Source organism: Lolium rigidum, chromosome 7 (assembly GCF_022539505.1).
Source record: "Lolium rigidum isolate FL_2022 chromosome 7, APGP_CSIRO_Lrig_0.1, whole genome shotgun sequence".
NCBI classification, from domain to species: Eukaryota; Viridiplantae; Streptophyta; class Magnoliopsida; order Poales; family Poaceae; genus Lolium; species Lolium rigidum.
The window spans coordinates 108202296-108215110 of NC_061514.1; the positions used below are offsets into that span (position 1 = coordinate 108202296).

The following is a 12815-nucleotide window of genomic DNA, read 5'->3' on the forward strand; positions in this document are numbered from 1 at the left end:
TCCAGATGCTTCGGATGAGAAGAGCCCCTTTCTGTGCACTTGTGAAAACGTTCAGGTCTAGATGACTGCTGGTTGATAGCATCCACAACTCTGTCAAAGAACAAGTCGCAATGTTTCTTCATGTCATGGGTCATAACCAGAGGTTCGGAGTCATCCATAGCACATTCAGGCGATCCACAAATACTATCTCTCGGTACTTCCAGCATGTGTTGTACGCAGTTGGGGAGCTCAGAGGTGAAATGATCAAGCCAACATCAACAAACACAACACCCAAGATCAAGAATAGCTACAGGTGGTTCCTGTATTTCAGGGTGAGTACAAAATCATGTTCGTTCTACTTATGATATGTCTGTATGCTAATTGTTTGATAGGATTGCAATGGGCTATTGATGGTATTCATGTGACTGCAAAGGTACCAAGATCAATGTCTGCAGCATTCCGCGGGAGAAAGCACTACACCGGTCAGAACGTGCTAGCAACCGTGGATTTCAATATGAGGTTCACATGCGTGTTTGCTGGATGGGAGGGTTCAGCTCATGATGCAAACATCCTGTCTGATAGCTTGTCAAGGCCTGATGGGTTGCAAATCCCTGAGGGTAAGTTCAACCTTCGAGATGCTAGATATGCATGCCAATCTGGTATTCTACCTCCCTTCAGGAAAACAAGGTACCACCTCAACAAGTTTACTCCAAGGAACCGATCTCAGAATGCGAAAGAGTTGTTCAATCTGAGACATTCAAGCCTTAGAGTCACCACTGAGAGGGTCTTTTGCTGCATTGAAGTACAGGTTCAAGGTCCTTGACCAAAAGCTGGTCCTTGCTTGCTGCATTCTTTACAACTGGATCCTAGGCTGGAGCGAGGATGACTTCTTCCAAGAGGTTGTCACTTTTGATGTAGTTGAGACCGGCCATGGCATGGAGGCAGAGCCTGGATGGAGAAGAGGAAAGACTGGGCAAACGCTATGTGGGAAGCCAGAGGCAACACCACTATTTGAGAAGGAGAAGAACAAGTGAAGAAGTAAAGAAGAAGTGAAGAAGTAGAAGAAGAACCCCTTTGATCCCCTGTTTCTCGAACCCCAATTTGATCCCCGTATGTTGAACTTCCCCGTGATTCATAGTAGCTAGGGAGTATTGATATGAACTACCATTTGTAGTAGCTAGGGCTAATTTCGTGAACTGGTAGCTTTGTAAGTGTACAACTGTGATGAATTGTGATTTCTGTGTGATGGGAGGTGATAGTATAGTAAGGCTACCCGTTGATGTGACTTTATGCTTGCCTGGATGGCATCAAACAGGTGTAGTTTCATCTCCATCGAGATTTGGAGTTGGTTGCAGGCAAACAAACAAAAAGGTATTTTTGCCCAAACCATGCAGGCCAATTCTGGCCCGTGGCTCGTTCCGAACGCGCACGTGCCCTCGCACCACTGCGCCAGTGAGCCCCAAATCGGACCCAGGCTACCAAACGCGCCCTTGACCGCCCTTAGCCTTGCATTTCAAAGCTCTTTTCGATCCGGCGTGATCCAATACGCTGTTTGCCGCTCCAATAAGCACATTCCCGCTAGGGGGGGGGGGGGGACGCAACTAAAAGCGACGCGGTGAGTAGCGCGTCCGTCTCGTTAGCGGCATGAACCGAAGCGCTAGAGCTTTGCCTTAATGACGACTATGTTTTCCAAGAGGGAGCAAGCGAGATGTTCTGTCGGCATTACGCCTCCTCCACGCGTTGCCGCCGGCTTCCTTCCCGCCTCTTCCCGTGCTGCCAACAACTACGCCTCACGAAAACATGCCTCGTCGCCTAGCCACCATGTACGCAATGCTGAGTTGCACCGGCGGCGGGCAGACCGGCCCCTCCACCACCATCTCCACCTCCGCCTCCACCGCCCCGGCCCACATTCCCGAGTTTCCCCAGTTCAACGAGTTTTTCGGCGACGACGACGTCATCGAGGAGGACCCGGAGGTCGCGATGCTGATTGTGCAGTTCAGGGCTAACGCTGTCCGGGTGGCAGCGGAGGAGGAGGTGGCCCACGCGGTGTTCGACGCGGAGCAATATCAGCAGTGGCGTTGGTCGCGGAGGAGGCGGACGACGATGACGACGCCCTCGACGGCTGGAGCAATGACGGGCCTAACCTGGAGGAGAAGGAGGCGGAGCAGAGGGCCATCCTCGCGTCCTTCGAGTCAAGACCGATGATGACGCTTGTGCCCGCGAGGAAGTCAACGAGGAGCAGCGGCGCTGCGTCGTCGATGTCTCCATCCTACGGGGGCCGATAGAGGAGGCGGGCAACCGCTTTTTCGCGGAGGAGCGGCAACGGCTCCTTGAGGATGTGGTGGAATGCCAAGCTCTTTTCGTGGGGCTTCAGAGGATGCGGCGGCTCCGAGTGGTGGCGGATAAGCGGAATAATGAGGGAGACGACAACGGGGTGGGGTTGTCGAGCGCCCGAGAGAACGACGAGTAGGATAGGGTAGATCAACTAGCAGTTTTCAGTCAAAATTATAACATGCGATCCAATTTTAATGTTTGATCTGAAAGCACCATCACCATTTATGGCAAAGCATCTACATTACTACAGAGATAAGGCTCGCCGTGCCGGTGCCATGACGTAGCGAGGCGATCTAGAAGAGCGAGCACAAGAAGAGTCATCGCCGTCGTCGCGTCGGCCGTGGCGACTGAGAAACTCTCCCCTTCCCCACGCAGACTGCGTACCCAGCACTCCAGCAGCAGGGCCAGCGCGGACCGCCCCCGCGTCCCAACCTCCACTCCTGCCACCGCGTGTCGCGCCTCTCCCCCGCCGCGTGCCCCGTCCCACGGCTGACGGGCCACGTCACGGCGCCCGCCCAAGCCCAGAACCCACACCAGATTAAACCACCCTCCCCGTCCACCTCCCCATTACCGCTTTTTGATCTTACCGTTTTCGCTGCCAGCGACAGCTCGCCACCATGCGCCTCTACGTCTGCGTGCTCGAGGCGCGCGGCCTCCCGGCGCCGCCGCTGCACGGCCACGGCGAGGGGGTCTACGCGCGGGTGAAGGTGGGGAGGGAGAGGGCGCGGACGCGGGCGGTGGAGCCGGCGGAACCGGGCGGCGCGGCGTGGAACGAGGAGTTCGTGTTCGAGGTGGGCGCGGAGGAGGGCGAGGCGGTGGAGGTCGGGGTGGCGCGGCGCCGGGAGGGCGGGGCCGGCCGGAGGGAGGTGCTGGGCAGGGTGAAGCTCCCCGTGCCGCCGCCTCCCGCGCAGGCCGCCTCCGGGGCCCGGCGCTCCGTCCCGCCGACGTGGTTCACGCTGCGGCCCAAGCACCGCCGGAAGGGCCGCGCCGCCGCGGCGCCGGACTGCGGTGCGTGCACGCATTTCGCCTCTCTCTAGCTCTAAGATAAACAGTTGCTTTGGTAGTAATTTTGTCTGCCTTTGCCGTGAACTGCGCGAATTCGTCCTCGGAATGGTCGGTCGGCGCGCTAAGCCGATAACCCGTACTATTGTCTAGCCTTTGCCAAATGCCGCACGCGAGCTCCGAATCGAGTAGCGTGCTCCTACGGAATCAGAGGTCGGTAGAAGCTTTCGCAAGTCACTCGAAAGTGTTACCCCGACTCCCCGAGCATAACCGGCTGCTGCAGTTTCATGTCTCTCTCACGGCTGAGAGAGACGCGCGCCGAACGGCAACACTAAGCTCCGGGGTTTGTAGTGGTGATAGAATAATCATGTCGGTCGGCTCAGCTTTACTGCTTTGACGCCTTGCCGTGAACTGTAGTGCTAGTTTTCAGAAGCTGTGTGTATTGACAGTTCCATTTTGGTCTTCCCATTGAGAGTTGAGATTTGTCTGATGATTGCATTTGTTTTATCATCTCCGTTGGTGAATGGTCTGTCCATAACGATTTTATTTTGCATGTCTGCCTTCCAGGAAAAATTCTTCTCACATTTTCACTCTATGGAGAGAACAATGACAATACAGTCATCCACTCGTCGACTTGTTCGAGCTCCAGGAGTGGCACTGATGTTGAAATTGACAGATCAAGTTATAGGGAACATCCAGATGCAAACGGTGTGATGGTTGATTCCCCTAGGAGCTCTGCAGTGGCACAAACCTATCTAGATGATTCTGACCGTTCGACGCTAGCAAATTCCAGTACAGTTTCTGAAGATGATAGTCTGATAGAGCCTAGTACACCAACCGCAAAGAGTGCACATGGCCGTGACGCTGAACTGTCTGTTCCAGATGCAAGCTTTGAAGAAGCAATGGAAACCATGAAGTCAGATGGAAGCAGTGCACCGGACATGCCTGACGATCTCGGTGGTGGCACCATATTTGAGCACACTTACCTCGTGGAGTCGAAGGATTTGAACTCCCTTCTCTTTGGGCCTGATTCCCAGTTCTCCAAAGACCTGCGTGAGCTGCAAGGAACGATGGACTACGATGAGCAGCCGTGGACGTGGAAGAGCCAGAATCCACCTAGCTTAACCAGGACATGTCGGTACACCAAGGGCGGAACGAAGCTTATGAAAGATATCAAAACTATTGAGGAACAGACGTATCTCAAAGCTGATGGCAAGAGTTTTGCGATCATGACTCGCGTTCGCACTCCGGAAGTTCCATTTGGGAACTGTTTTGAGGTTGTTTTACTCTACAAGATGACTCAATCCCCTGAGTTGTCGTCAGGTGAAGAGAGCACACATCTGAATGTATCATACAATCTGGAGTTTCTTCAGAGTACCATGATGAAAAGTATGATCGAGGGAAGTGTTAAGGATGGACTCAAGGAGAATTTTGAAAGTTTTGCAGAAATCTTGTCTCGGCATGTGAAAGTAGCTGATTCTGCAGGGATGGACAAAGAGCAGTTGTTGGCACCACTTCAGACGGATCACCCGTCACATATCAGACTTGCTTACAAGTATTTTTGCAATTTTACCGTGATCTCGACAGTGATAATGGCAGTGTATGTTCTTGTGCACATCCTTCTGTCTAGGCCAGGCCCACTTATGGGTCTTGAGTTCAGTGGTCTAGATTTACCTGACACATTTGGAGAGCTGATCACATCTGGCATACTAGTTCTTCAGATGGAGCGTTTACTGAATATGGTAGCTCATTTTGTACAAGCAAGGATAAAACGAGGTATGCTCTGTTTTAGCTTTGCAGCTATTGTGTCTCTCATGCATCGTACGTGCAAACGAATTCTTCAATATCATAACTGTCTTACCTCTAAAACCACCTTTTGTCACCAGGAGGTGATCACGGGGTTAAGGCAAATGGTGATGGTTGGCTACTGACAGTAGCTCTGTTAGAGGCTACGAGCTTGCCGCCTGTTTCTTGCGGATCTGTAGATCCTTATGTTGTGTTCAGTTGTAATGGCATAACGAGATCAAGCTCTGTTCAACTACAGACTCAAGAACCTCAATGGAATGGTTAGTATATTTCACTTATTAGCACACATTGTCCAAATAAGAACATGTTAGCACACTGGACACAGTGGAACTTTGTGTGATGTATGATTAATTGGTTTCTGAGTTCTGAAACTGAACGATTGCTGCAGAGATAATGGAGTTTGATGCCATGGAAGAGCCACCTGCTATGTTGGATGTTGAAGTTTTCAATTTCGATGGCCCGTTCGACCTGGCAATCTCACTGGGACACACAGAAATTAACTTTCTTAAACACACATCAACAGAACTAGCAGATATATGGGTACCACTGGAGGGAAAACTAGCTCAAACATGCCAGAGTAAGCTACATCTGAGAATATTTCTTGAAAATACGAGAGGACCTGAGGCATCAGTGAGAGACTATCTGAATAAGATGGAGAAGGAAGTTGGTAAGAAGGTATTCCTCGATAAACTTTCATGCGGATATCATTTAGTAGTAACTATTTTGGCAATCCGAGTATTCACATAAATACTCATACTGCAGTTACATGTTCGGTCACCACACAGAAATTCAACATTCCAGAAGCTTTTCAGTTTGCCTCAAGAAGAGTTCCTTATAGCAGATTATGCATGCTCCTTAAAGAGGAAATTGCCATTGCAGGTAAAATTATCCGGAGCTACTACATGTTTTATATTTGCTCCCTGGATTACATTTTTTGTGTGGTTTTAGGAGAAAATGAAGGTTGCATTAATTGTGGAGATCTTTGATAGGTTGAGAATTTAGTTGGAAGCTCTGATATGAAATCAAACATAGCATTGAATGCGATAAGCTGAAACACATTTCTTAGTGAACTTTATTTTTATGTTGGTTATGAATATTCACTTGTAGTTGCTGGTGATGCAGGGAAGGCTATTTCTGTCAGCTAGAATAGTTGGTTTCTATGCCAATTTGTTTGGGCACAAAACGAAATTCTTCTTTCTGTGGGACGACATCGAGGAAGTCGAAGTGTCACCTCCATCTTTCACAACAGTAGGCACCCCATCATTGGTGTTCACGTTAAAGAGTGGGCGCGGGCTTGAAGCGAAGAATGGTGCCAAATCACAGGATAAGGAGGGGAGGCTGAAATTCCAGTTCCATTCATTTGGATCGTTTAGCAAGGCTAGTAGGTTTGTATCTTCCAGTACTTCCATCGGTGTAAAAAAAAAATGCACCCTCTCATGAAAAAGTTATTTCCTTGTAGGACCATAATTGGTCTGTGGAAAACAAAATCGTCAGCTGTTGAGCAGAGGGCCAAGCTTGAAGAAGATCAAGATGATGAGAGCTACAACGATCTTGATGACGTCCAGTCTCTGTTGAGCATTGGAGATGTGAACCTCTCAAAGGAGTATACAGTGGAACATCCTATTGATGTGAGTTCTCTATGCTCTGTTCTTTTTTTCCCTTCCTTTCTCGTGATGATAGGGTTGGGCTGTTAGTCTATAATGAAGTAAACGTCACCAGTCTTTATCTTGGTTCAAAAAGTAGGATGCGTATATCCGATGATTTGAAGAGGAAATTTATTTTAGCTAACTGTAAGCAATGCCAGTAGACCATATCTTGTCAACCTCAACTTTTGGGGAAGCAGAAGGGTCTAGGCTCGAGAGAGTTGGGACTTGGGACAAAACCTTTTGACAGTGCCATCCAGCATTCTCGCTCTTGGACAAGGCAACACCCAAATTGGCTTGTCAGTATGCTATTGTACGCAGCGATCTTCTGTTAACTGTCTGCACATCCCGCAGGCAAATCTGCTGATGGGTGTGTTCGACGGCGGCCCCTTGGAGACGAGAACAATGAGCAGGGTCGGGTGCCTCGACTACACCGCCACGCCGTGGGAGGAGACCAAGCCTGGCGTCCTGGAACGACACGCCAGCTACAAGTTCAACCGCTACATGTCCATCTTCGGCGGCGAGGTGGCCAGCACCCAGCTGAAGTCGACGTCAGAGGACGGCGACGGGTGGACAGTGTACGACGTCATGACTCTGCACAACGTCCCCTTCGGCGACTACTTCCGGGTATGTAAACTTTTTTGTTCTCTATATCTCGGGTGGATGCCGTCCGAGTCCACCATCATCCTGTCGTATCATGTGGCTTTGTCTATGTAGTGGATGGGAGTAGTTAGTTAGTCAGGCAAAGAAACGGGGCGGACAGTTACATAATGTAAAGTTTGTGCGGTTGTGCCATTGTTGCAGGTCCATCTGCGGTACGACATCCGGAGCGTGGCCGTGGCGGCGTCGGAGCCGGCGAGCTGCCGGTGCGAGGTGCTGGTGGGGATCGAATGGCTCAAGAGCAGCAAGTTCCAGAAGAGGATCGCGAGGAACATCTGCGACAAGCTGGCGCATAGGGCGAAGGAGGTGCTCGAGGTGGCCGGCAAGGAGATCACGTCGGCCATGTCGGGCTGAAAGCTGATCTAGCTGGACTGGTGGTGGTTTTTTGTTCTCCATCTTCCGGCAAAGCGTGAAAGCCTGGCGCTGTAGTTACTATAGTCGTTACGTTAGCATCTTCGTTAATTTGGTAGCTGACAGAGACGTAAGGTAACACATGCTAAGAGCAATGCGCTGACAAACAGTAGTACCAATCAATTCCTTCTATACAAACTTATACAAGTAATAAAAAGAGCGGAGGAAATTATATGTGGGAAAAAGTATGTAAACTGTGTATGATTTCCATTTTCCAATTACCTAGAAAATACGACGATTGGATTATTTCTGATCATGTCTTTTTGGCAAAGAGATAGTAAGAAAAATATATGTCATGTTGTTTGGTGACAGGTAAATGAATATCGAAGCCACTTATGGTAGATGGGGGTATGGAAAAGCATTCTGAGGAGATGCGTTAGACTCACGTGCACTATCTAAAATCTGAGGATTCTTATTTTTGGACTGGTCTTATGGCGACGAAAAAGTACTTCTTTCCATATAATTCGTTTTAATTTGTTTTTTTTATTAAAGATGATTTCTAAAAGAACAGATGGTTAGGTAGTAAAGCACTTCAAAAACAATATCTGGCTATGTATAGTGGGGCAGAAATACCCCTCGTAGCAAGTAATATATATGCTATGCTTAGTACTCGAAAATGAGCTTAGGTTCTAAACGGAAGAGGTGCCCGCCCTCCTTAACTATTCAGTTTCACTAGAAGCAAACCTTTACTTGAGCTTTCGATATTCGAATTAGGGGATGCATCTCTTTTGGTTCTTCGGTCATCCATAGGTGTATATTCTCATTCTACCATGATTCGGTCGGATTGGCGAGCATTCCACCAATTCTTAATCCAAAGTTCCAGACATTTATTAAATGAGAAAGAAACTCCCCAGGGCAAAAGTACGATAAATACAAGATATAGTAAAGAAGGCAATGCTTTCTTTTTTTTCATTTTTGATCCGTAAATTGAGTAATTTCATTTCTTCGATTTGTTCTCCTCTTCTAAGGTTATAGCTTTCGTGCTAGCTTCATCGATGTTACCCACCAAATAAAAAGCCTGTTGAGGTTTAGGCCTTTCGGCGTTTTTTCCTCCTGGATCCTCTTCCAAAAACAGTTTGGGTCAATGTAGATGAATCTGTATTCGTTGAGACATTCTCGTGCGTCACACGAGCTCCGGCCTCCGCCTCCACCTGCCCTACCAGGTGATGGTGACGGAGAACCATGCGGGGGCCTGCGAGACATCTTGCTTCCGCTGTCAGATTCTTCACGTCCTTCCTGGCAGCGTTGGCTCCGGCTGCGGCGGCTGCCTTCGCTATCATGGCATCTGCCTCCGTCATTTCGAGATTGCCTGGGCTCACGTGCACGTTCTTCATTTTGGCTCCTCCGAGCTTTAGGAGTGCATTCTTCGTTCCGGTTCCTCCGGGGCTCAACATTGTCGCGGATATTAATTCCGACAGGCCCATGGGGTCTGGCGTTTCCGGCGGGACTTTGCTGACGAGGGCACGGATGCGCGTACTGGTTCCGGGGCGGTGATGGGGTTGCGGTACTCGTCCTTGCGACAGTACATCACATCCTTTCCCTTGTTTTTATCCCCAGGGGGAGTATCCGAAGATATAAGGATCAGATTTGGGCGCTCCATGTTCTTTCTTCTGCGCTCCGTTGATCCGGTGCGCGATTGGTCGTCGCGGCGCTCCCTTGACCTTTCAGTAGCGTTCTTCTACGTTGTAGACACACATGCCTCCGGGTTGGATTTCAACCTACGCGAAGTATCCACCTTACTTTGTTGCTTCATGGCCGTGGCAATGACTGCACGGAGGTGCTCGATATCGCTCTCGTCATTGCTTTTGGCTAGGAGCTCCGCCGCCATCTTCATGTTATCCTTTGGAGTTGCCAGAGGCTTGGGGCGAGCTGCACTGTCAAAATTGATGTTGCGAGAGCGGATAGGTTCTCTTCGCATCTGCTTTGCTTCCTCATGGGTTTCTTGGACTGTGGTCTCCCACTCTTCTGCAAGCTCTTTGGCCCTCAAAAGTGCTTCCTTCGCCTTGCGCTCGTTGCTTCTGGCCCGCTCGATTAGCCTTTCAGTTTCCATCTTGTCCTGAAGGACTGATGCTCTAACCTTGACTATGTTCTCTGATTTTGCAAGGAGTTCTTTACGCTTAGCTTCATGGGCTTCCAGATCCGCAACCACATCTGGGGTGATTGGGGTCGTCAGAAGTTCCGGCTGGTGAACGTGCTCAATGTTTGTTTTACGGCTATCTCCACGAGCGTATCAACTGCCATCCCTTCATAGAACTTTAGGCTTCGGTCGTGTGATGGCTCCGGTGTCTCACGGCGGTGCCTCCGGCTGTGCTGGAGCCAGGATGTTAGCGTCAGACGGAGTCTTCTGTGGATCGTCATCCTCATCGTCGTCAACTCCAGCCAGGTCGCGAAGACCTGCTTTGGCGGAGATGATTCACCATCCTCTTTCTCTGCGTCCTCCAACTCCTTGCACTACCTCTCGTACTCCTCCGAAGCCATGGGTGTAACGTCATCTGAGAACGGGCTGAGGCTTTCGAGAATCAAGTCGTAATTGTCTCCGGCTCCTTCCTGACGCTCGAAGTTGTTGTTTTCTCCGGCATCCTCTGCCAGCACGAGTCCAACGCCTTCCTCTAGAGGGGCGGATCCGGGTTTATGCGTGAGCAAGTGCACAAAGTGGCACCTTTTCTTCTCTAACACCTAGGAAATCCAGACGATCTGCATTGGTCTTCCACCGTTGTTTCCTGCTAGGGGCGGATTGGGTGGGCTTTGAAATATAATCTTGCCTAACTACGGAACATTACATTGTCATGCACGTCAAGGATCCGCCTTATACCTAATATGTTGTACTTGATCCGGCTATCTCTGATGGGCCTTGCCGGATCCGACTCTAGGCGTATGTCCGTTGGGATCCGGTTCCTTGTTCCTGGGCTGGACTTTCTCCATCTTGATCAACACTAACTAGGCGGCCCGCCGTGTGCCACCATCACCGTCTATTGGTCATCCGGGCTTACCGGATCTTGGCACTGTCGATGGTACACCCATTAAGTATACCCCCAATAGCAGTGTTGATAATATTATTTGCAAGTGGCTAAATAGGGTGAACCATATGTGTAAAATAATTATTAAGGTGGGAGCGCTTACCATTATTTGGTCGCTATGGCTATTTAGAAATGATAAGGTTTTTAACGATAAAAAATCTTCTCTTATGCAGGTTATCTACTGGTGCACTATTTTGATCCATTCACGGTTGTTTCTACATTATGTGGAGAACCACGACCTGTTTACGGAACACCGCGGGGAACTTTTTACCTAACATGAGTGGCTGGCGTAATGTGAGGATTGGATTTCCACCACCTCGAAACATTTTCTAGTTGATTACTCATACTGAGCCTTCTTGTTTTTATTTTTATTTCTCTGAATGTACTGAGCAATTTTTTTCGAGAAAAAAAATAAGACAGTGCTTCTGTTCAAGATGGATGTGTACACATAACACATGTAATTGTATACGACATCGTCGAAGAGGCGAAATCAGCTCTTGCCGACCTTTTGCACAGTTGATAGTCGACGCCGCGGCTGGACAACGTTGTCCGTTGCGGTGGCACTGGGACAGATCCCTGCAGGGAAGAAAGCTTCGGGGCTCATGCGGGACTGGGTGCGGCGTCGGCATCTCGTCTCGTGGCTCGTCTGGGTAGATCGGGCCTCGGGCGGGCGCCGTCGTGCGTAACGTGAGCAGCACTTGCTGCCGTCCTTGGGTCGCGCCGCGCCGCGCGTGGTACCCTCGTGGCTGGATGCCGGCGTGGTCGGATCTCCTCGTGCAGCTCAATGTTGCTGCCTGCTTCCGGTCGGTCTTTGCCTGCGACGCAAATAGTGCCGGGTAGGATCGCCTTTTGGGTTTGGATGAGATCCGCATATCCGATAGAAAGATTAGGTTCCTCCATTTTGAACGTTCCACGGCAACGCACTTTCCACGGTTCGCACAGATATTCTTGGGTGGGACGAATGTGATATTTGGGGATTCTTTTTCGATAGAAGCTTCTCTGACCATTCTAGTTAATTAGTGTCAGACATCATATTTAGAAGATTCCAGGATGTCCCTATTAATTTTTGCAAAACAGTTTATATAAGAAATTGAAGTGAGTCCAATTTTTGCATAAGCAGTGAAACATCATTGACCCAATCATGTACAATTCAAAATACCATGACCACATTATGCTCCGTATGATTTTTTTTTCCTTCTTACTTGGATTTTTTTATGAGGAAGTATGGCAATTGTTCTGACAATTCGTAAGAACAAAAGAGTTTATGGGACCTACCACCAAGAATGCATACAAATAAAAAATAAAACCCCCCAAAAAAGAGGTCAAAGAGAGCTATAGCAAACTACTCGTGACTAACAAGCTCGTTTTCATCGAAACCACCTAGAGATCCCGGTTCGCCATTGATATAGCATTATAGGAAAATTGTCAGCGACTCAGTCCGAACTGATGGAAAGAAACTAGACAGTGTATTTATATTAACAGATATGTCTTCAAAGTTATTTTGCTGAAATATGAACATGCATTGCTCTTTCCAATCGTGCACGCAATAGTTGATGACGATGAGTAGATATACTTTGCTAATCCCGTGAAACTCTTAGATTTTTGAAGTAAACATGATGATTGAGGTAGTATTGTTGTGAATGTCCTTCCTAAGATCATGTTTCCTTCACTTGGAATGCACAATATGATGAGCAGTGGCATAGCTATGTTGAAGTCGGGGGGGGGGCACGCGCCCATGACTTTTAGAAAATTAGTGAAGAAAAAATAATAATATATAAGTCTTGTAGTAGAATTTTGTAGCCTTTTGTCCCCCAAGATCATGGTTTTTCTCCCCCCCCCCCACCACTGATGATGAGACTATGTAGCATGGATGATCATTGGTGAGTTCATAACATGTGACATGATGGGTACTAGACAATAACATGTCAGAACTAGTATCTGCTTCGAACTGGTAGGACATCCG

The 12815-nt window shown here is 48.9% G+C and overlaps 1 protein-coding gene across 1 annotated transcript; it reads left to right on the forward strand.

Annotated features, from left to right (window-relative positions):
• Positions 1-1800: 1800 nt before the first annotated feature.
• Positions 1801-7778, forward strand: LOC124671824 (C2 and GRAM domain-containing protein At5g50170-like). Its single transcript, XM_047208150.1, has 11 exons — positions 1801-2056; positions 2702-2832; positions 2916-3321; positions 3883-5091; positions 5202-5381; positions 5510-5796; positions 5884-6000; positions 6244-6506; positions 6581-6749; positions 7119-7391; positions 7569-7778. The coding sequence occupies exons 1-11, from the start codon at positions 1801-1803 to the stop codon at positions 7776-7778; spliced, it is 3501 nt and encodes a 1166-aa protein (XP_047064106.1).
• The last annotated feature ends 5037 nt before the right edge of the window (positions 7779-12815 follow it).

Excerpts from the sequence above, each read along its gene's own strand:
- LOC124671824 (XM_047208150.1), top strand. The coding sequence starts at position 1,801 with ATGTACGCAATGCTGAGTTGCACCGGCGGCGGGCAGACCGGCCCCTCC. Across the intron at positions 6,001-6,243 it reads AGAGGAAATTGCCATTGCAG|GGAAGGCTATTTCTGTCAGC; the intron begins GTAAAATTATCC and ends CTGGTGATGCAG. Across the intron at positions 7,392-7,568 it reads CCTTCGGCGACTACTTCCGG|GTCCATCTGCGGTACGACAT; the intron begins GTATGTAAACTT and ends CCATTGTTGCAG.